Source organism: Marmota monax, unplaced genomic scaffold (genome assembly GCF_021218885.2).
Source record: "Marmota monax isolate L192 unplaced genomic scaffold, Marmota_monax_Labrador192_F-V1.1 WCK01_AAM20220418_F8-fsc00006, whole genome shotgun sequence".
Lineage (NCBI taxonomy): Eukaryota > Metazoa > Chordata > Mammalia > Rodentia > Sciuridae > Marmota > Marmota monax.
This window is the reverse complement of record NW_026693712.1, coordinates 20,559,405-20,581,415: the sequence shown is the minus strand read 5'-3', so window position 1 is coordinate 20,581,415 and position 22,011 is coordinate 20,559,405. Positions and strand designations below refer to the sequence as shown.

Below are 22,011 nucleotides of genomic sequence, written 5' to 3'. Positions count from 1 at the left end.
TGTGCAGCTTGGTTAAGATAATTGCTTTTGTGTCTTTTAATCTAGAATAGTTCTTTCTATTTCCATTTTCTTTTTCTTTCCCCCCTTGGGCCTTACTCATGCTTGGCTACCAGAGATGTATCCCCAGTCCTTTATAAATTTTATTTTGAGATAGGAAGCTCATTAAATTGCTAAGGCTGCCCTTAAACTTGCAATTCCTCCCACCTTAGCCTTCCAAGTCACTGGGATTACAGGTGCATGCCACCATGCTTATTTTAAAGAAATAAACCCTTAGGAATAAGATTTCTTTTTAATTTCTTTTCTTTATTTATTTCCTTTTTGTGTGGTGCTAGGGATTGAACCCAGGACCTTACACATGAAATAAGCAATGAATAAGGTGGTAGTTTTTTTTTTTGTTGTTTTTATTTTTGTTTTTTAAAGCAGAAGCAGAAGCTTTTGCAATAAGATAGTTCATGATTTGTTCTTTGGAGGATTTTGAGGCTCTTCTGCAATTATATGATGATAATCAAATTTGGGTTTATTGGGATTATTCTGCAGCAACCAATCAGCTAGCCAAATCTATGGAAGAAAAGAAAAAAAAAATCTTAAGTTAAACACTTAAATATTTCTTTCTAATACATACTATATTAATTAGAAACTTAGTTTTCAATATCACTTTAAGGAAATGACCATTAAAAATCAAAACACTATGATTTACATTATGCAAAATTGTAAAGTATATGTCAAAATTGGAAAAGAAGAAGTAAAATTGTTCATAGATAGCATAATCCTACTTAAAAAAAAAAAAACAAAACTCAAAGAATTCATGAAAGTGAACAGAAGGTTGCATAGCTCAGTGGTAGAGACAGCATGCTTACCATATGCATGCCTAGCATTTGATCTTCAGTACTATTTTAAAAAGAAAAGGAAACAAAGCAAAATAATAGACCCCCATATCTTTCTCTCTCTCTCTCTTTTTTTTTTTTTTTTTCCTTTTTGGTACCAGGGATTGAACTCAGGGGCACTCAATCACTGAGCTGCCACATCTCCAGCCTTATTTTGTATTTTATTTAGAGACAGGGTCTCACGGAGCTGCTTAGCACTTAGTTTTTGCTGAGGCTTTGAACTCCTCCTACTTCAGCCTCCCAAACCGCTGGGATTACAGGCGAACACCATGGCGCCCAGCAAGACCCCATCTCTTTAAAAAAAAAAAAAAAAAAAAGAGCTGGGTACTGCCGTCTGTTTATAATCCCAGGATTTGGGAGGCTGAGTCAAGAAGATTACAAATTTGAAGCTGGCCCTAGCAAAATAGTGAGGTTCCAAGCAACTAAGTGAGGCCCTGGTTCAAAATAAAAAAGGGCTGGGGGTGTAGCTCAGTGGTAAATCACCACTGGGTTCAAGCTCCAGTACCAAAATAAATAAATAAGTAAATAAATAAATGAACAAAACAACAAAGACAGACATAGAAGTTTAGTTGTAAATTTCCCCAAGCGCATTCCCATATCCAAAAGCATAATTAATGCCTACAGTTCAGATAGTGTAGTTTAAAAAGTTACAAAGAGGGGGCTGGGGATGTGGCTCAAGCATAACATGCTCGCCTGGCATGTGTGGGGCACTGGGTTCGATCCTCAGCACCACATAAAAATAAAATAAAGATGTTGTGTCCACTGAAAAATTTTAAAAAAAGTTACAAAGATATAATTATATTAATAATTATTTGCTTTTAATACAAATGTTCAATACAAGGGATTTTTTTTCAATGATGGGGCTCAAACCCAGGCGCCCGCCCCCCCCCCCCACCATGCATAAGAGATGATTTCTTTTTTCTTTTGGTACCAGGGATTGAACCCAGGAGCGCTTAACCCCTGAGCCACATCCCCATCCCCTTTTTTATTGTTTTATTTTGACATAGGATCTCACTAACTTGCTGAGGCTGGCATTGAACTTGTGATCCTCCTGCATCAGCCCCCTGAGCTGCTGGGATTACAGGTGTGCACCTCTGTACCTGGCATAAGAGGTGATTTTAACTATTTCCAAAAATAAATCCATACATCTGTGGCCAATTTACTTTTTAAAAATATTTTTAGTTGTCTCTTGACCTTTATTTTATTTATATGTGGTGCTGAGACTCAAAACCAATGTCTCACACTACATCCCCAGTCCCAATTTTGACAATGGTACCAATTCTACTCATACAGAAAGAATAATTGCTTTAAACAAATGGTACTGTGACAACTAGGTTTCTATATGTAGAAGAATGAAATTGGACCCTTACCTCACAATACATATAAAAGTTAACTCCAAATGGATCGATGACTGACCTAATTATAACAACTAAAAACTAATAAAATCCTGAAAACAAATGGGCAAAATTTCACAGCCTTGGATTTAGCAATAGAATCTTATATATAATAGTAAAAGCCCCAAAACACAAAAGAAAAACTTGGACTTTATCAAATTTGAAAAACTTTCATACTTCAAAGGATATAATTAATTAAGAAAGTGGAAAGACAATTTACAGATTGGGAGAAAATATTTGCAAATCATGCATCTTATAAATATTTAATATCTGGAAATATTTTTTAAAAACCCTATAATTCATCAAAATAACCCAATTAAAAAATAGACAAAGAACTCGAATTTTTTTTTGATGGGATGGGTACTAGGGATTGAACTCAGGGGCACTCAACCACTGAGCCACATCCCCAGCCCTATTTTGTATTTTATTTAGAGACAGGGTCTCACTTAGTTGCTTAGTGCCTAGCTTTTGCTGAGCCTGGCTTTGAACTGCAGTCTTACTGTCTCAGCCTCCCTTGCAGATGGGATTATAGGCATGGGCCACTGCGCCCAGCAAGTACTCAAATTTGAATAGGCATTCAAATAAGGTATACAAATGGCCAATTAGTTCATGAAAAGATATTCAACATCATTAATCATTAGGAAAATGCAAATCAAAATCAAATGAAGGTCTGGGTTTGTGGCTCAGTGGTAGAGTGCTTGTCTCTCATGCATGAGGCACTGGGTTAGATCCTCAACACCACATAAATAAATAAAACAAAACAAAAGTATTGTGCCCATCTACAACAACAACAAAAAAGTCTTAAAAAAAAAAATCAAATGAAAACCACGCCTGGTGGTGGACATCTGTAATTCCAGTTACTCTGTAGGCTGAGATGGGACAATTGCAAGTTTGAGGCTAGCTGGGCAATCTAGCCAGATCCTGTCTCAAAATAAAAAAATAAAAAGGACTGGGAATGTAGCTCCAGTACTGCAATCACTAATACTATAAAACAAAATAAAAAAGAACATAAAAAATTGTGTTAAGTGGGGGCTGGGGTTGTAGCTCAGTGGTAGAGCGCTTGCCTCTCACTTGCATGAGACACTGGGTTTGATCCTCAGCACCACATTAAAAAATCTTATAAATAAATAAGAAAACCAATGCACTAATTCTTTTTTTTTTGAGAGAGAGAGAGAATTTTTTAATATTTATTTTTTTTAGTTTTCGATGGACACAACATCTTTATTTTATTTTTATGTGGTGCTGAGGATGGAACCCAGTGCCCCGCGCATACCAGGCTAGTTTGCTACCGCTTGAGCCACATCCCCACCCCAATACACTAATTCTTAAAAAAAAAAAAAAATGTTATAAGTGAACTAAGCCACCACAAAAGAACACATATTGCATGATTCCACTTATATGAAATAAATACAACAACTTGATAGAGACAGGAAAAAAAAAATAGAAGATACCAGTTGAGAAAAAGAAGAGAATGGAGAATAATTGCTTGATGGTTATAGAATTTCTGTTTGGAATAATGAGAACATTTTGGAAATAGGTAGTTAGGTAGTGGTAAAGGTTGTACAACACTGTAAATATAATTAATGCCACTGAATTGTTCACTTAAAAAAGTTAAAATGGATGGGCTGGGATTGTGGCTCAGCGGTAGAGCACTCCCCTAGCACTGGTGGGACCCAGCTGATTCTCAGCACCACATTAAAAAATAATAATAATAAATAAAATAAAGGCATTGTGTTGTGTCCATCTACACCTAAAAAAAAAAAAAGTTAAAATGGGGGCTGGGGTTGTGGCTTAGTGGTAGAGTGCCTGCCTCGCACATGTGAGACACTGGGTTCAGTCCTCAGCACCACATAAAGATATGTCCATCTACAACGAAAACAAATATTTTAAAAAAAATTTAAATGTCAAATTTTATGCGTATATAAATTATATATATTACACCACAGTAAAAATTAAAAATCAGGTATATACAAAAGTAGTGAAAATAGTGTTAAAAGTTATTTTGGGGGGTGCTTGTTAAAACTATTGATCAAGCTGGGTGCTGAGGCATATGCCTATAATCCTAGCAGTTTGGGAGGCTGAGGCAGGAAGGATTGTGAGTTCAAAGCCAGCATCAGAAAATTTAGTGAGGCCCTAAGTAACTTAGTGAGACTCTGTCTCTAAATAAAATATTTTAAAAAAGGGTTGGGGATGTGGCTCAGGGTTAGTTAAGTACCCCTGGGTTCAATAACCAGTACCAAAAAAAACCAAAAACAACAACAACAAAAACTACAGGTCAATGGAGCAGAGTACAGAATTTATTATGTGATTAAATCAAACTTTACAAATCAATGTACAAGGACAGTTGGTCAGGAAAATAATCAATATGCATCTTCATTTTGTGTTATATGCAAAAATAAATCCAATGCAGGATAAAGTCAAACATAAAAACTCTAGGACTGGGGATGTGGAAAGCACTTGCCTACTATATGTGAGGCCCTGGGTTCCATCCCTGAGAAAACAAAACAAAAATTCTAGAAGAGGGCTTGGAGATGTAGTTCAGTTGGTAGAGTGCTTGCCTAGCATGCACAAGGTACTGGGTTTGATTCTCAGAATTGTAAAAAGTAAAATAAAGAATTAAAATTGTGGCGTACACCTGTAATCCCAGCGGCTCAGGAGGTGGAGGAGGCAAGAGGATTTCGAGTTCAAAGCCAGCCTCAGCAAAAGTGAGACACTAAGCAACTCAGTAAGACCCTCTCTCTAATAAAATACAAAATAGGGCTGGGGATGTGGCTCAGTGGTCGAGTGCCCCTGAGTTCAATCCCTGGTACAAAAAAAAAAAAAAAAAAAAAGAATTAAAATTGGGGCCTGTGGCTGTGGCTCAGTGGTAGAGAGCTTGCCTAGCACATGTGAGGCACTAGGTTCGATCCTCAGCACCACATAAAAATAGATCAAATGAATGTATTGTGTCCACTTACAACTAAAAAAAAAAATTATTTTAAAGAATTAAAATTTTAAATTTTCTTCCCCCCCCCCCTTCAGTATTGGAACTCTCTACCACTGAGCTATATCCCCAGCCCTTTTTATTTATTTATTTTATTAATTTGTTGTTGTTGTTGTTGTTAACAGGAATTGAACACAGGTGCTCTTAACCACTGAGCCACATCCCCAGACCTTTTTATTTTTTGTTTTGACACAGGACCTCACTAATTTGTTGAGGCTGCTTTTGAACTTGCAATTCTCCTGCCTCAGGCTATCAAACTGGTGGAATTACAGGCATGCACCTCTACACCCAGCAGTCACAGGCTTCTTATTAAATAAACATATTATTTTCACAATATGCCTATTTTATTTTCTGGTGAAAGCAGAAAATTGGTAGAAGGGATTAGATCTTTTCCATCTGGCAAGGTAGTACATATTTGTAATCCAAGATCCTCAAGAAGTTTTTAGGTAAGAGGATGGAAAATTCAAGGCCAGCATAAGCAATGTATTAAAACCCTGTCTCAAAATAAAAAGGCTGGGATGTAGCTCAGTGGTAAAGCATTTGTGTGGCATGCAGGAGAGCCCTGGGTTCAATTCCCTGTACTGCAAAAAAGAAAAGCTGGCATTAAAGTAATCTTCCCTGCTGGGGCAGTGGTACATGCCTGCCATCTCAGTTACTTGGGAGGCTGAAGCAGAAGTGTCTCAAGTTTGAGGCCAGCCTCAGCAATTTATCAAGATTCTGTTTCAAAAGGTGGGTGAGGGGCAGTGCTGGTGTTTTATACCTCAGTGGTAGGGTACTTGTGGATTCTCTCCCTAGGATTGCATTAAATAAAATAACCTTCCCTGATGATCTTTGAGAGTCTTCAAATGGGTAGGAGTAACTGTAAAGAAGACACTGGATGACAGTTGACCCTGAATAACTATCCTAATTCCTTCTAGCAAACTATTCTTACATTTTACTGAGCATTGTGGAGACATTTGGGAATGTGAATAAATATAAGTTGCTCTAGTTAAAAAAAAATAGATATTATGATGCCAGGCACCATGGCACATAACTGTAATACCAATGACTGGGGAAACTGGAGGATCACAAGTTCAAGGCCAGCCTCAGCAATTTATTGATACCCTGTCTAAAAATTAAAAAAAATAAAAAGGTCTGGGATGTGGTTTAGTGATAGAGTGTTCCTGGGTTCAAACTCAAGTACTACAAATAGATAAAAAAAAGTTTAATTTTTAAAAAATATTAGATAACATGAGAATTAAAATGCTGAACAAAATTCAGCAAGTAAATAAGTAATCAATAGTTATGGTAAATATCTGAAATGTATATAAAATAGTTTTTAAAATGCTCATTTTAAAAAAGCTCTCTAGGGCTGGGGATGTGGCTCGCCTGGCATGCGTGCAGCCCGGGTTCGATCCTCAGCACCACATACAAACAAAGATGTTGTGTCCGCCGAAAACTAAAAAATAAATATTAAAAAAAAAAGAAAACCTTCTTGCTTTATTTCTAGCCACTGAGTATGAAGAGTGAGCTCATAATATAATTCTTTCTCTCTTGATCGATTGCCAGCTCTACATTTTAGTGGTGTCATTTAAAAATAAATAAATAAATAAAATAAAAATAAAAAAGCTCTCTATACTTTCACTATTTCAAAAAATACAATGTTTTAAAATGACAACTACAGACAACACTTTTTTAATGTACAAAAGATTTCTTACAAAAGGATCTCTTGGTTTTTGTTTACAAAGCTCTGTGAGTCCTTTAAGCAGAGTTGGTGTGACATATAAATTTAAATAGTCCTTAGCAGCTTGTCCAATTGGAATGGGCTCAACAATCACTGCAAATACAAATATATTCTTGTTAAAACAAACATAAGTGATGAAATATAAGAAAGTCATTTAAAAAAATACCAGAGGGCTGGGACTGTGGCTCAGTGGTAGAGGGCTTGCTTCCTGTGTGATGCACTGGGTTTGATTCTCAGCACTGCATATCAATAAATGAATAAAATAAAATTCCATCAACAACTAAAAACTATTAAAAAAAAAAAAGGATACCTGAAACCTAGCGCGGTGGCAGACACCTATAATCCCAGCTTACTCATGAGACTTAAGGAGGAATATCACAAGTTTGAGGCCAGCCTAAGCAATTTGGGAAGACCCTATCTTTAAATATAAATGGGGAGGGGGGCTGGGATTGAGGCTCAGAGGTAGAACACTCACCTAGCATGTGTGAGGTATTGGGTTTGATCCTCAGCACCACATTAAAAAAATAAAATAAAGATATTGTGTCCACCTATAATTAGGATCACATATGTGCAACACCACACCCAGTTTTTATAAAATAAATACTGTTTTATATAAAATATAAAGTATTTTATAGTAGACAATATTATGAAAAATGTGAATAAATGTTCAAAACTAGGAGATAATTCATTCAACAAATAACAAGTACTTTACACAGTGTTACAGAAACAATAGTAAATAATACATAGTTCTTGCTCTTACAGAGTACTGAGTATACATATAAAATGTTTCCATCTATACAATTTTATTAATATTTCTACTCTTTTCAAATTTTTAAATATGTCAGCTTCAGAAATTTTTAGTCTTTTCAGTTTTATTTTCTTGTCACACTACAAGTGACAAGTCTTACAATAAATAGAATTTATAAAGAATATGTTTATATTCAGGAAACTGACAGAACATTTTAAGTTCAAGGCCAGCTTCAGCAATTTAGTGAGAACCTGTCTTAAATAAAAAGGGCTGGGGAAGTAGTTCTATGGTAAAGTACCTCTGATTCAATCCCCAGGACCTGCACCTCCCCACCCTGCCATATATATATATATAAAATAAGTAATAGTAGGTCCATTATTTTTCTTTTTTCTTTTTCCTATCTGCAAAGCTGGGGACCAAATCCAGGATATGGTGCATTCTTAAGCAAGTGCTTTTCTCCAGATACACTGAGATATATCCCCAGCCCAATGTGTTACTTTTAATAAAGATGAGAAAGTGAAGCTACTGGTCACCAGATTTTTCTTTTTGTTAAAAATATGATTGAAAACCATCCCAAAATATCAGTGCTGTTCCTTACTATGTCCTCTTCCAAGAAGCTTATAACGTCCACAGTAGAATGGAAAAAAAAAAAAAGACCCTAGAATTGTTAATTTCATAATTGCATGAGACTTTGTTAGGCAAACAGTTAACTGTTAGAGAAGATGGTAAATCAATTGTAATTTCTAAGAGAGTTCCTTTTCTTCCTTCCTTCCCCTACTTCTCATATAAAAAGTTTTATTGAAGCACTAAAGATTAGGAGAAGAGCAACCCTAAATATGTCTAGTCCAAGAGAAAGAAAGAAAAAAAAATTAAACTTTCAAAAGAGTCCCTAAAGGGCACAGTTTAGTTCTGTGGAAAATGTTGAGTTTTCGATTTGTGGCTTCAAGTTTTTGAGTAACTCCAACTTGAAAATATGACAAAACATATTGGAGAAAACTCCTGTTATCTTCCTTCCCAGCCATATCTTCAAAAGAAAAGAAAAATCAAATAAGGCGATAGAGCCGACAGATCAGTCACATGTAACTCACCTTTAGGAAACATGAAACGAATTTCTCTTTCTGCTGCAGTAAAGTCATTACTCCCATGAAGTGCATTCCTCAGGTCATCTGTGCCATAAATTGCCCTTAGACTAAAAGTAAATTAGAGTTGATGCCCATCCAATCCACACCTTTTCCTTATTTCATTTTTTTAAAATTTTTAATATTTTTTTTTTTTTTTTTAGTTTTGGGCGGACACAACATCTTTGTATGTGGTGCTGAGGATCGAACCTGGGCCGCACGCATGCCAGGCGAGCACGCTACTGCTTGAGCCACATCCCCAGCCCCTTTTCCTTATTTCATATGAATGCATTCTACTTAGAAATCTTACAGAAGCATTGCCACTTCTTACATATGTAGGCTTTGATATATTTTGAACTTCAGCTTATATCTATCTAGATAAGGGCCAAATACATTTAAATCTGCAGGAAGAATATACTGGGAAAATAGGAGTTCTCTATGTAAGAAAGAGGTGTTATTTTGTGAGAACTGAAAAAGCAATGCATACACAGCAGTGCCAGAACTCAGGGTAAGGATGTGGCTTAGTGATAGATGGTTGCCTGGCACGTGTGAGGCCCTAGGTTCAATCCCCAACAATGGGTGTGGGTTGATGGCGTTCAAGAACTCAGTGTCCTCTTGTTTTCAGACATCAGTGATAATGCTGAAAATTTGGGTTTCTTCTGAATTACCAATATTCTTTTAAAATACCATACCAATTTTCCCATGAAAAATCCTACTTCAGTGGCAGTTTAATTCAAGGATAAGAAAAGAATAAGGCTAATTAATCATAAATTATAATTTTCTGAGGCCTTTTGTAGTATTTGGTATTAAGATAGACACTGAAATAGTTAAAATAGAAAATCAAAACCCCACAGACTCCTCAAAGAAAAGCTAATTGAGGAAAACTTCTAAATAAAAGAAAACTCCCATTACAATAAAATCAGACTTTCTTTTTAAAAAATTTTTACAGATGGATTCAATTCTCCCATCCCAGGAAGATTACCTGTCTGGGTGTGTCTCCTTAGCTACTAAAGAATTACTTGGTCCCAAAAGTTCTTTCCAGTAAGTGATGGCTTTATGTCTAGCTAATATCATGGCAACAAGTGGTCCAGAACTCATGTAGGCTGTTAAATTTGGGAAAAACATTTTCCCATACTGTTCCACATAAAAGTTACTACAGTGCTCAGGGCTAAGATGTAGTTTTCTTCTCTATAAGAAAAACAAAGTCAACAAAAGCACTTAAAGTGACAGTTCAATAGTACCTTATTAAGTCATTAATAACTTGAAATTAGTACCAATTTAATTACAAACTTGGCTTATCTTTATATTATGAAGAAAGAACATGATAATTAAATGTACACTGAAATAAGATAATAAGAGGTATTATGTAACCTACTGAAGAAAAATGATTCCAGTTTGGCAACCTTCCTTGCTAATGACAAATTCATCACATTTCCTTTTTTTTTTTTTTTTTTAGTGATACTGGGGACTTAACCCAGGGGCCTTCTACCATTGAGCTACACCCCCAGCCTTTTTTATTTTATTTTAATTTTATTTTGAAACAGACTGGACTTGAATTTGTGGTAATCTTTCCTCAACCTCCAACTTGCTAAAATTACAGGCATACACAATTGCATACTGCTCCTTCCCACTTTTTTTGGTTCTTGGGATTAACTCAGGGATATTCTACCATGAAGCTACATTCCCAGCCCTTTTTATTTATTTAAACTGAGAATTTATTTATTTGGGAATTAATTAATTAAAATTGGGGGTTGAACACAGGGGCATTTTACCACTGAGCTACCAACACAGCCTTTTTTAATTTTTATTTTTAGACAGGGTCTCAAATTAAGTTGCTAAGGTTAGCCTCAAACTTGTGATCCTCCTCCCTCAGCCTCTGAGTAACTGAGATAATACATGTAAGCCCCCATCACATCTCCTTCCTAAAGTAATATTCCAATTATCAAGATGTTGTTAATGTGTACTTCATACATATTAAAGAAACAAAATTGAACTTCTGAATATTTCAAATTCATCTTTCACTATATATGTGTGATTTTTTCCATTCTTTGTTAAATTTTCCTACATTACTTGGGAAGCTGGTTTCGTTATGGTCATTAGAAATATCATGCAGAATAATGATGCAGTAAGGAACATTTTCACTTGAATGATATTATGTATTCTTTATTCTGGTTCTGACATTTCTGTTGATTTCACTGTAACCCTAAGAAAAATTAGTTGTGTTTCATTTCTCCATTTGACATAATATGAAACATTTTGGACAAATAAATGTTTTTTCCCCCAACAAATGTGAAGCTATAAGAAGGAACAATTAGGGCTGGGGATATAGCACAGTTGGTAGAGCGCTAGCCTGGCATGTACCAGGCCCTGGGTTCAATCCCCAGGACCACAAAAAAAAAAAAAAAAAAAAAGAAGGAGCAATTAAATTTTAAAAATCATGGTAGCTGGGTCAATCATTTTCCCCAATTTGAATATCACTTATTCCCTAAAAGCAGTTATTTTGAGTGCTGTTAAAAAAAAAAAACTAAATAAATCACCAACCTTGTGGAAACTCATGCCTGTAATCCCAGCAATTGGGGAGGCTGAGGCAGGAGGATCACAAGTTCAAAGCCAACTTCAGCAACTTAGTGAGGCTCTGAGCAACTTAGAGAGAACCTGTCTCAAAATTAAAAAAAAAAATTAAAAAGGGCTAGGGATGTTGCTCAGTGGTTAAGTGCTCCTGGGTTCAAATCACCAGATGAACCTGGTGTTACACACCTGTAATTCCAGCTATTCAGAAGGTTGAGGCAGGGTTTGGCAAATTTGAAATCAGCCTAGTGAATTTCCTGGGACCTTGTCTGTCTCTCTGTTTCTCTCTCTCTCTCTCTTTTTTCTTTTTGTATTAGAGATTGAACCCAGGGGTGCGTTTTACCACTGAGTTACATCCCCTTTTTATTTATTATCTTGAGACAGGGTCTCACTAAGTAGTTTAGGGCCTCGATAATTCACTGAGGCTGGCCTTGAGCTTGCAATGCTCCCAAATTAGCCTCCCAAATCTCTGGGATTACAGATGTGCACCACTGTGCCTGGCTGAGACTCTGTCTTAAAATTAAAAATGGGTTGGGAATGTGGCTCAGTGGTAGTGTCCCTAGGTTAATCTCTAGAACAGAAGGATAAAAATAGACACCAATTTATGGGGACAGTGGTCCACACATGTAGTCCCAACACTTGGGAGCCTGAGACAGAAGGAATTAGTTGGGCCCATGAGTTAAAAGGCCAGCTGGGCAACATTCTCTAAAGAAAAAAAAAAAAAAACATCAAAGAACTTCTGACTAGAGTATGGAGTAAAGATAGTAAGACATGGAGAGAAGTCACTAGGCAAAGGATAAAAATCTCCGTCATTTTTTTTTTTTAATTTAAATTTACTTTGTGTGTATATGTGTGTGTGTAGTGCTGGGGACTGAAACTTGGACTCACACATGATAAGCAAGCACTCTACCACTAAGCTACATTTTTAATTTCTATTTTTATTTTTGTAGTGCTGGGGATTGAATGCAGGTTTCACATAGGCTAGGCAAGGGCTCTGCTACATCTCTAGTCCTGCTCCACCATTTTTGTTATTTTGTTTTTGAATTTTGAGATAGGCTTTCACTAAGTGGTCCCGGATGCCTAGAACTTGCAATCTTCCTGCCTCAGCTTCCCAAATTGCTGGGATTATAGGTATGTGCCATCAAGCCCTGGCCTAACTTTATTTTTTTGTGGTGCCAGGGATCTGAACCTAGGGCCTAACACATGATAGGCAAGCCCTCTATCACTGAGCTACACCCCAAGACTAACTTTATTTTTTAACTTACAAACAGAAGAATAAACATTATACTTATTGATGGGGTACCATGTGAGATACACACATACACACACACATACACACACACACAAAATGTGTAACTGGGAGGGATAGGAGGGATACTGGGGACTGAACCCTGGGGCTCCTTTACCACTGAGCTATATCCCAGTCCTGTATTTTTTTTTTTTAAAGTTTGAGACAGGATCTCCCTAAGTTGCTGAGGCTGACTTTGAACTTGCAATCCTCCTGCTTCAGTCTCCCAAATTGCTGGAATTACAGGTGTGGTACAGGTGTGAACCCTATGCCCACCATTGGGTATTTTTTTTTTTAGGTACTGGGGATCAAACCCAGTGGGGCTGTACAACTGAATTACATCCCATTCCTTTTTGTTTTGAAACAGGGTCTCACTAAATTGTCCAGGCTGGCCTCAAAACTCTAGACTCTCCTGTTTTAGCCTTCTGAGTAGCTGGAATTACAGGCTTGTACTACCACACTTGGCACATTGTATAATGTTTAGATCAGGTTAAACATATCCATCTCCCCAAACATTATCATTTCTTTATGGAGAAAACATTAAAACTCCTTTCTTCTAGCTTTTTGAAATATATAGTCCATTATCATACTGTGCAATACCATGCCAGAACATCTTATCCAATCTAATTAAAGTTCAGTACCTATAGATCAACTTCTCTTCATCACTCCAACCCTCCCCCATTCTCTTGTGTGTGGTAAAAAGTTTTATTTTAAATATTAAAAGAGTCCAATCTGATGAATTTCTAAACCTAAACTAGTGTAAAAATTCTTGGCCTACTTGGGCATGGCGGTATGCCTGTAATACTAGCAACTCAGGAGGCTGGAGCTGGAGGATTGGAAGTTAGAGGCCAGCTTCAGCAAACTAGCAAGACCCTATTTCAAAATCAAGGGGGAAAAAAAGCAGGGGGGTGCTGCGGATGTAGCTCAGTGATAAAGCATCCCTGGGTTCAATCCCTAGTACCAAAAAAAAAAAAAAAAAAAAGCTAGGGGATGTGGCTCAATGGTTAAGCACCCCAGATCCAAGTCTTGGTTCCTAAATAAATAAATAAATGGCCAGGTATGGTGGCCGGCACCTGTAACTCTAGTGGCTCAGAAGGCTGAGGCAGGACAAACACAAGTTCAAATCCAGCCTCAGCAATTTAGTGAGGCCCTGTCTCAAAATAAAATAGGAGCCAGGCACAGTGGCGCATGCCTGAAATCCCAGTGACTAGGGAGGTTGAGACAGGATATTTGTGAATTCAAAGCCAGCCTTAGCAATTTAGTGAGGCCCTAAGCAACTCAATGAGACCCTGTCTCTAAATAAAATATAAAAAGGGGCTAGGGATGTGGTTCAGTGGTTAAGCACCCCTGGATTCAATTCCTGGTACCTAAATAAATAAATAAGGCTGGCATTTTGGCTCAATAGTTGAGCACCTCTATGTTCAATAATAATAATCATCATCATAATAAAGGTAAATTAAATTCAGCTGGTTATGGTGGCATACCTGCAATCTTAGAGGCTCAAGAGTCTGAGATATGAGTATCCCAAGTTCAAGCCTCGCCTGCTCAATTTAGCAAGACTCTCAGCAACTTAGAGAGATACTGTCTCAAAACAGAAAATAAAGAATTGGATGTAACTCAATGACAAAGTGCTCCGGGTTCAATCCCTAGTACCAATAGATAAAAAATAAAGGGCTGAGTGTGGTGGGGCACCCTGTAATCCTAGCAGCTCAGGAGGCTGAGGCAGGAGGACTGAAAATTTAAGTCAGCAATTTAGCAAGACCCAGTCTCAAAATAAAACATAAAAAGGGCTGAGGATGTGATTCAGTGGTTAAGGGACCCTGGGTTCAATCTCTGGTAACACACACACACACACACACACACAGAGTTACACTCATTCATGCCCAACAAAGACCACTAATTTGCATAAGAACCATATATAGTATCATGTCTCAATTTTAAATAATAGTATCAAGGATTAGCTAAATCAAGTGCTTTTGAAACTTCTCACTTCCTTATTAACAACTGTAAATAAGACATTCTTTAATCTATATATTTTGACTAATTTTAGCCTTCAAAGAAGGTTTTGACGAGTTTTTCAAACCTGTAATACCAGAGACTTGGGAGGCTGAGGCAGGATGATAGTTCAAAGCCAGCTCAACAATTTAGCAAGCCCCTGAGCAACGCAGCAAAATCCTTTCTCAAAATAAAACATAAGGGGTTGGGTTTGTAGCTCAGTGGTAAAGCGTTTGCCTAGCACATAGTTTGATCCCAGCGCCACATAAAAATAAATAAAATAAAGTTATATGTCCATCTACAACTAAAAATATTAATAAAAAAATAAATAAAACATATAAAGGGCTGGGGATATTGCTCAGTGGTTAAGTGCCCCTGGGTTTAATTCCTGCCACCAAAAAAAAAAAAAAAAAAGAAAGAAAGAAAGAAAGAAAAAAAGACCTTCTTTATTGTGAATGATACAGAATGATACATCATCAAATTTCCTTTTTCTTCATTTAATCCGTGTTTAAAGCTAGGTGTGATAGTGCATGCCTGTAATCCCAGAAATTTGGGAGCAGAGGGTGAGGCAGGAAGTTTGCAAGTGTGAGTCTAGCCTTGGCAAGTTAGTGAAACCCTATCTTAAAATAAAAAAGGGCTGGGGATATGGCTCAGTTGGTAGAGTGCTTGCCTCATATGCATAAGCCCCTGGGTTCAATCCTTAGCACCACAAAAAAATAAATAATATAAAAAATAAAAAGGTCTAGGGATATAGCTCAGTGGTAGATGCCTCTGTGTTCCATACCCAGTACCAAAGAAAAGAACAGAAAAATAAGTCCTTGTTTAGAATTCTCATTCACAAAATCATTTTGAGAACACTGTATGTATGACCCAGTATCAAGTAATTTAGATTCAGATGCACTGACATTCTGAAATTGCCATTTCCTTATGTTGAAGATGCTGGTTTCTTTGAAAAGGTCTGATTGTTTACTTACTACTTAAAGAAGTTTTACCACACTGTATTAGGAATTCAGTGAAGATCTTGTTTTCCTTACTCTTTCTCATTCTCAAAGTGTTGCGCTCATATATATATATATTTTGGTACTGGGGAATGAATCATTACCAGGGGTGCTTAACCACTGATCCACATCCCTAGACCTTTCTTTTTTTCTTTTCTTTTTTTAATATTTATTTTTTAGTTGTAAGTAGACACAATACCTTTATTTTATTTATATGTGGTGCTGAGGATCAAACCAGGGCCTCACACATACTAGGAAAGTGCCTTACCATTGAGCCACAACTCCAGCCCCACTCCTTGTTCTTTTTTTGAGACAGGCTCTTGCTAAGTTGCTGAGGCTGGCTTTGAACTCAAATCCTTCTGCCTCAGCCTTCCCATCCACTGAGATTACAGGTGTGTGCCACTGTGCCTGGCTATCGGTTCTTTTTGTGAACCATTTATAAGGTAAAATGGTGGATTTACACAGGCCTGTGGAGTGCTGGGTAAAATCATGGCTAAGCCTGATATACTTTGCATTTTGAAAACAAAATCTTGGTTTATTTCCCAGGGCTAATGTGGAATTGGGTCCCACCCCAAAACTTTTTTTTAAAATTTTTATTTATTTATTTATTTATTTAGTAGTGGGGATTGAACCCAGAGATGCTTAACCACTAAGCCACATCCCCTAGCCCTATTTTGTATTTTATTTAGAGACAGAGTCTCGCTGAGTTGCTTAGGGCCTCACTAAATTGCTGAGGCTGGCTTTGAACTCAAGATCCGTAGGATTACAGGAGTGGGCCACTGCACCAGGCCCTCCCCTAAACCTTTTAAAGGGAGCTCTACTTGACTCTATAGCAGACTCCCAAAAAGGTCTGTCAGTTGTCCCCTTCCTCCCCAGCACTCTACCATTCCCAATGTACCACATGCCTCTTAAGCAGGGAAAGCTACCTTCTGCAGTATGCTAGCTAATGTAGCATCTTTTTTTTTTTTTTTGGCAGTTATAAAGAAGTAAATTACTTAGATCCAAGTTATTTATCACTTCTGTTCAAGGCAAAATGAGTTAACATTATTCAACTGAAAAAGTAAATATAAATGACATGCTTCTTAAAACATAAATATTTCAGTGACTCAATTTTAAACTCACATTTCTAGTTATTTTCTGGATAAATAAACTCAAACTCATGGTGGTACATGGAGCTGAAATGTGACAATACAACCCTTTGACCTTTCGCATGGGTAATCCTGTATAAAACATAAAATCATGTGCAGTTGCTACCACAAAAAAGGTATCAGACTGATACAGGGATGTAATTTTTAAACTTAGATTCCTAAGTGAATACAACATTTTTGTTTCTGCAGTAGTTTCTTATGCATTTGAATAAGCTTTGAATGTAAGAGCTAAGTGAATACTAAGTGTAAGGAAGCTCTAAGGAAATTTTCCCCTTGGTTTCCTGCTAGAAAATATTGTGTCCATAAGTAGAAGTCAATAAGCAATATAGCATCATTTAAAAAAATAAGGTCCATCTTTAAAGTTGATACTGAACCAGTATGCCATTGTTTGCTTTAAAATTAAATCAGGTGAAATTTTTTGAAATTAGGTTGACAAAAAAAGAGAAGCAGTAATATCAATTACAACCAGTACAGAACTCTTAATTCGAAACAAAGGAAAGACTGCCACCTACTGAGAAGAAGATATATAATTTTTCAGAAATCTTTCCCAAATAGAACAGGAAAGCCTCAAATTCAATGGACTCCTAACTCCAAGAAAGTCTATTTTTAAAAGCATACAGTACAAAAGGACAAATATTGTATGATTTCACTTACATGAAATAGCTAGAATAGTCAAATTCCTAGAGATAGAAACTAGAATAGCAGTTACCAGGGGATGGGAGAGAGGGAACAAGGAGTTATTTTTTAATGAGTAGTTTTAGTTCCAGAGATGGGTGATGGTGATATTTACACAATGTGAATGTATTTAATGGCACTTAAATGAACCCTTTCCAGGTGTGCTGGCTCATGACTGTGGCCCTAGTGATTCAGGAAGATTGAAATTTTGAGATCAGCCTCAGCAATTCAGCAAAACTTTACACAATTTAGCAAGACACCGCCTCAAAATAAAAAAGACTAGGATTTATTGGTAAAGTGCCCCTGGGTTCACTCCCCAGGACCAAAAAAAAAAAAAGTTGTACCCTTAAAAATGAGCTGGACATGGCGGCTCATGTCTGTAATCCCAGTAAATCAGGAGGGAGGCAGGAGGATCACAAATTTGAGGCAATTTAGTGAAATCCTGTATCAAAAGAAAAAAACCTAAAAAGAGGCTGAAGATGTGGCTCAGTGGTAGAGCACCTCTGGGTTCAATCCCCAGTGTAAGAAAGAAAAATGTTAAAATGGTACATTTTATTATGTATATTTTACCACAATTAAAGAAGAAAAACAAAGCAGCAGCAGTAACAGCAACATACAATACACCATGGCTTATTGGGTAAGATGGCATGCCTATAATCCTAGCCCAGGGGAAGCTGAGGCAGAAGGATCAAGTTCAAGGCCAGCCTCAGCAACTTATTAAGAACCTCAAAACAGGAAGAAGAAAAAGGCCAGAACGACCCGGACTGACCAAAGCAGAGCGCCGCTGCATCCCCAAGTCCAGCGCCTGCGTCCTGCCACCGTCACCACTATGCCCAAGAGAAAGGTTGAAAGGGATGCTAAAGGAGATAAAGCCAAGGTGAAAGATGAACCACAGAGAAGATCTGCAAGGTTGTCTGGCAAACCTGCTCCTCCAAAGCCAGAGCCCAAGCCTAAAAAGGCCCCTGCAAAGAAGGGAGAGAAGGTACCCAAAGGGAAAAAGGGAAAAGCTGACACTGGCAAGGATGGGAATAACCCTGAAGAAAATGGAGATGCCAAAACAGACCAGGCACAGAAAACTGAAGGTGCTGGAGATGCCAAGTGAAGTGTGTGCGTTTTTGATAACTGTGTACTTCTGGTGACTGTACAGTTTGAAATACTATTTTTTATCAAGTTTTATAAAAATGCAGAATTCTGTTTTTTTTTTTTTTAAGCTATGTTGTTAGCACACAGAACACTTCATTGTTGTTTTTGGGGGAAGGAGCATATGTCACTAGTAGAATGTCTCCAAAGCTGGATTGCTGTGGGGGAAAACACCTTTCCCTTCTAGTTTTGAGAGACTTCCTCTTTGTTCCCAAGAGGAAGGGATTCCCTGATGTTGGCACACATAGCCACCTTGACACAAATGACTTGTGGTATGGAAAAACTCAGACTCATCTGTATGTCCTCATGTCCCTGTCATCGGCATAGACTTAACTCCCCTAAACTCAGACCTGTTGGGACCTGATTCCAGTGTGATTATCAGTGTGTGGGGCAATCTGGACTTTCCAGTGACATCATTGAGAATAGTGTCCCTCAGAAGAGCAGCAGTTCCTTTTCTAGATTGTGGATCTTCAGATTAATAATTTTTGCCATTTTCCTTTCATTTCCTGAAAGTCAGGGTCGGCTTGTGAAAAGTTGTTGTTAAACAACATGCTAAATGTGAAATGTCAACCCTCACTCTAAACTTTCCCTATTCAGAGCATCAAATGAAGACTTCATTGGGTTTTATAGTGGCTTTCTGATTTTGGTAGTCCAAAGGGAGTTTGAAAGTTTTTGTATACTGTTAACGATTGTCTGCCCATGTCCTGCCTGAAATACTATGATTGTTTATAAAAAGTATCTTTAATAAAGCTGGATACAGTTAAAAAAAAAAGAACCTCAACATAAAAATAAAAGGGCTGGAAATGTAGCTCAATAGTTGAGTGCCTTGGACTCAATCCCCAGTACTGAAAGGGAAAAGCAAAAAATATACAATGGCTGCTTTTGTCTGAAACTTACTGCTAACTAAACCAAGTGATATACAAACACACAAACTGATTTTTAGGAGGTTTTTTTTTTTCTTTTTTTTGTGTGTGTGTGTGTGTGTAGAGTATTGGGAACTGAATCCAGGAGCTCTCTAACACTGAGCCCTTTCTATTTTTATTTGACACAGTTTTGCTAAACAGCCCAGACTGGCCTTGAACTGGTGATCCTTCTGCTTCAGCCTCCCAATTCACTGGGATTACAGGCATATGCCACTGTGCCAACTGAATCTTTTAATTATATTAAATATGTCCCTACACTTTCTTGTACCATTCCTATGCTCAGCCCTCACCTATCCATGAAAGCTCAACTGAAATCACATGTCTGAACAGACAACTGAAGTTTTTTTTATTCTTAAAATACTAACTAAATAAGCACTATGGTACCATATACATACATGTAAGAGAATAAAATACTAGGGGCTGGGTTTGTGGCTCAGTGGTGGAGTGCTTGCCTAGCATGTGTGAGGCACTGGGTTCGATCCTCAGCACCACATAAAAATAAATAAATAAATAAAGGTATTGTGTCCATCTACAACTAAAAAAATATTTTTTAAAAAAGAATAAAATACTAGAAATTCAAATAAGTTAGTAAAAAGAGGACAAGTTAAAATTATTCAATTCTGGGCTGGGGATACAGCTCAGTTGGTAGAGTGCTTACCTCACATGAAAAAGGCCCTGGGTTCAATCCCCAGCACCATACATACAAGCACGTACACACACACACACACACACACACACACACACACTATTCAATTCTGCTGGGCAAGCAACTCAGTGAGACCCTGTCTTAAATAAAATACTTAAAAAGGCTGGAGATGTGGCTAAGTGGTTGAGTGCCCTTGAGTTCAATCCCTGGTACTCCCTCCCCCCAAATTCAATTCTATTTGATAATTTTTACATTTTAAAAAAATGTTTATTTTTTAGTTTTAGGTGACCACAATATCTTCATTTTATATTTATGTGGTGCTGAGGATCAGCATGCTAGAGGAGCACTCTACCACTGAGCCACAATCCCAGCCCCTACATTTTATATTCATTTTCAAACCTCTAGAATACTGTAAAACAAATGTAAGGTGTAAAATACTAAATGTTTATAATAATTGAAAAAATAGCAACAATTTAAAAACCATCCATAGAGAATCAAGTAAATTAACTGTATGGGCAAATATTACACCTAAATTAGAAAGGATAAGATAGATTCGGATGTAATCTGAATGTTATCTAAGGGATTTTGTAAAGGGGCACAGGGGATGGAACAGCTGGGAAAATGTTTGTGGGGCTGGGGTTGTAGCTCTGTGGTACAGCACTTGCCTAGCATATGTGAGGCACTGGGTTTGATCCTTAGCACCATGTTAAAAAAAATAAATTAAATAAGGGTATTGTGTTCATCTACAACTAAAAATAATTCTTAAAAAAGTTTTTAAACACATAGATAACTCCTGGAAGACCAGAAAGTGTTAAGTGGTTGTCTCTCTCTGGAGATTGGGATGTGGGGTGGGAGATGGGAAGGTGAAGGAAAAAGCGATTTACTTTTCATTTTATTTCCACTTGAACTGTGACAAAAACTTAACTGTCACATATCATTTTTATATTTAGAAAAATAAAGCTAAATTTAATGCTTAACACTAAGGCTCTAAATGGGTAGTACCGCACATTTACATAAACATTTAAAGGGAGGGGGTGTCAAAGATTTTTTAAAAAGCATGATCATGACCAGAAGTTACCTGAACAATTGTGAATCCAGATCTTAGAATAATATCTTGTATCTCTTCCTCTTTGTCAACAATATCTGGTTTGATAATAGCCAGAGTTTTTTCTACATATATCTGAGGTGGGGGCATTGATATCTCCATTCTGGCTTTTCTGGGTACAATTTAGAAGTTTCTTGACAGATATCAACTGCAATGACATACATCCCCCCACCCCAAATACAACATAACTTTAATTAAGAATAGTAGTATTAGGTGATAGATTTAATTAATTTATAAAGGGAGAACTGCCATGTTTTTCTACAAACAGTCTGGACAATATAAATTTCTACTGTGCCCAAGTCAAGCCTTGGGTTTTCCTACATGCTTTCATCAAGGAAGGGAGGATCAAGAGCTCTCAGATCAGAGGCCAAGGGATGACCTAAAGGCCTGATACTAGACCAGACACCTGGAGGCCGCTGTAGCTGGGGAGGAGGACTGGTCGGCCACGCAGCTCACCACTCATTGAGGGGAATGGTTCCAGCCAACTGCCTTAAAAGACCCCGCCCTACCAAGACCACTCTACATACAGGGTTAAGCGTGAGTGAAAAGTTGGATCCCCAAGTCCTCTGGTACTGTCCAGGATAGACTTTCCGAGCGCTCGCCTTGGTGAACACCCTTCTGCCGCCACACAAACTTGTTGCTAGGAGACCTGAAGTCCCGGCTTGCCAACGGTGG

The 22,011-nt window shown here is 37.4% G+C and overlaps 2 protein-coding genes across 3 annotated transcripts; one reads left to right on the top strand and one right to left on the bottom strand.

The window, feature by feature from the left end:
* Nucleotides 1–311: 311 nt before the first annotated feature.
* Nucleotides 312–21,997, bottom strand: Nme5 (NME/NM23 family member 5). Of its 2 annotated transcripts, none has more exons than XM_058584305.1 (6): nucleotides 21,864–21,991; nucleotides 11,392–11,505; nucleotides 9,833–10,038; nucleotides 8,821–8,921; nucleotides 6,959–7,077; nucleotides 312–558 (listed from the first exon to the last, which is right to left on the bottom strand). In XM_058584305.1, exons 2-6 carry the CDS (start codon nucleotides 11,404–11,406, stop codon nucleotides 451–453), a joined length of 549 nt encoding a protein of 182 aa, XP_058440288.1. In that variant the 5' UTR covers nucleotides 11,407–11,505; nucleotides 21,864–21,991; the 3' UTR covers nucleotides 312–450. The 2 variants fall into 2 exon arrangements, with proteins under 2 accessions (XP_058440288.1, XP_046316439.1); XM_046460483.2 differs by lacking the exon at nucleotides 11,392–11,505 and adding an exon at nucleotides 21,310–21,484 and having other exon boundaries at nucleotides 320–558; nucleotides 21,864–21,997.
* On the top strand, nucleotides 18,347–18,703 carry LOC124103776 (non-histone chromosomal protein HMG-17-like). Its single transcript, XM_046460485.2, has one exon. The coding sequence runs from the start codon at nucleotides 18,352–18,354 to the stop codon at nucleotides 18,622–18,624; it is 273 nt and encodes a 90-aa protein (XP_046316441.1). The 5' UTR covers nucleotides 18,347–18,351; the 3' UTR covers nucleotides 18,625–18,703.
* Nucleotides 21,998–22,011: the final 14 nt, after the last annotated feature.

What these genes read in the sequence shown, in the direction of transcription:
- Nme5 (XM_046460483.2), bottom strand. Translation starts at nt 21,438, where the DNA reads ATGGAGATATCAATGCCCCCACCTCAGATATATGTAGAAAAAACTCTG. An exon ending in CTGGATTCACAATTGTTCAG is followed by an intron (nt 10,039 to 21,309) that starts GTAACTTCTGGT and finishes TTTTTCTTATAG; the next exon opens with AGAAGAAAACTACATCTTAG. An exon ending in TCGTTTCATGTTTCCTAAAG is followed by an intron (nt 7,078 to 8,820) that starts GTGAGTTACATG and finishes TTGTATTTGCAG; the next exon opens with TGATTGTTGAGCCCATTCCA.
- LOC124103776 (XM_046460485.2), top strand. Translation starts at nt 18,352, where the DNA reads ATGCCCAAGAGAAAGGTTGAAAGGGATGCTAAAGGAGATAAAGCCAAG.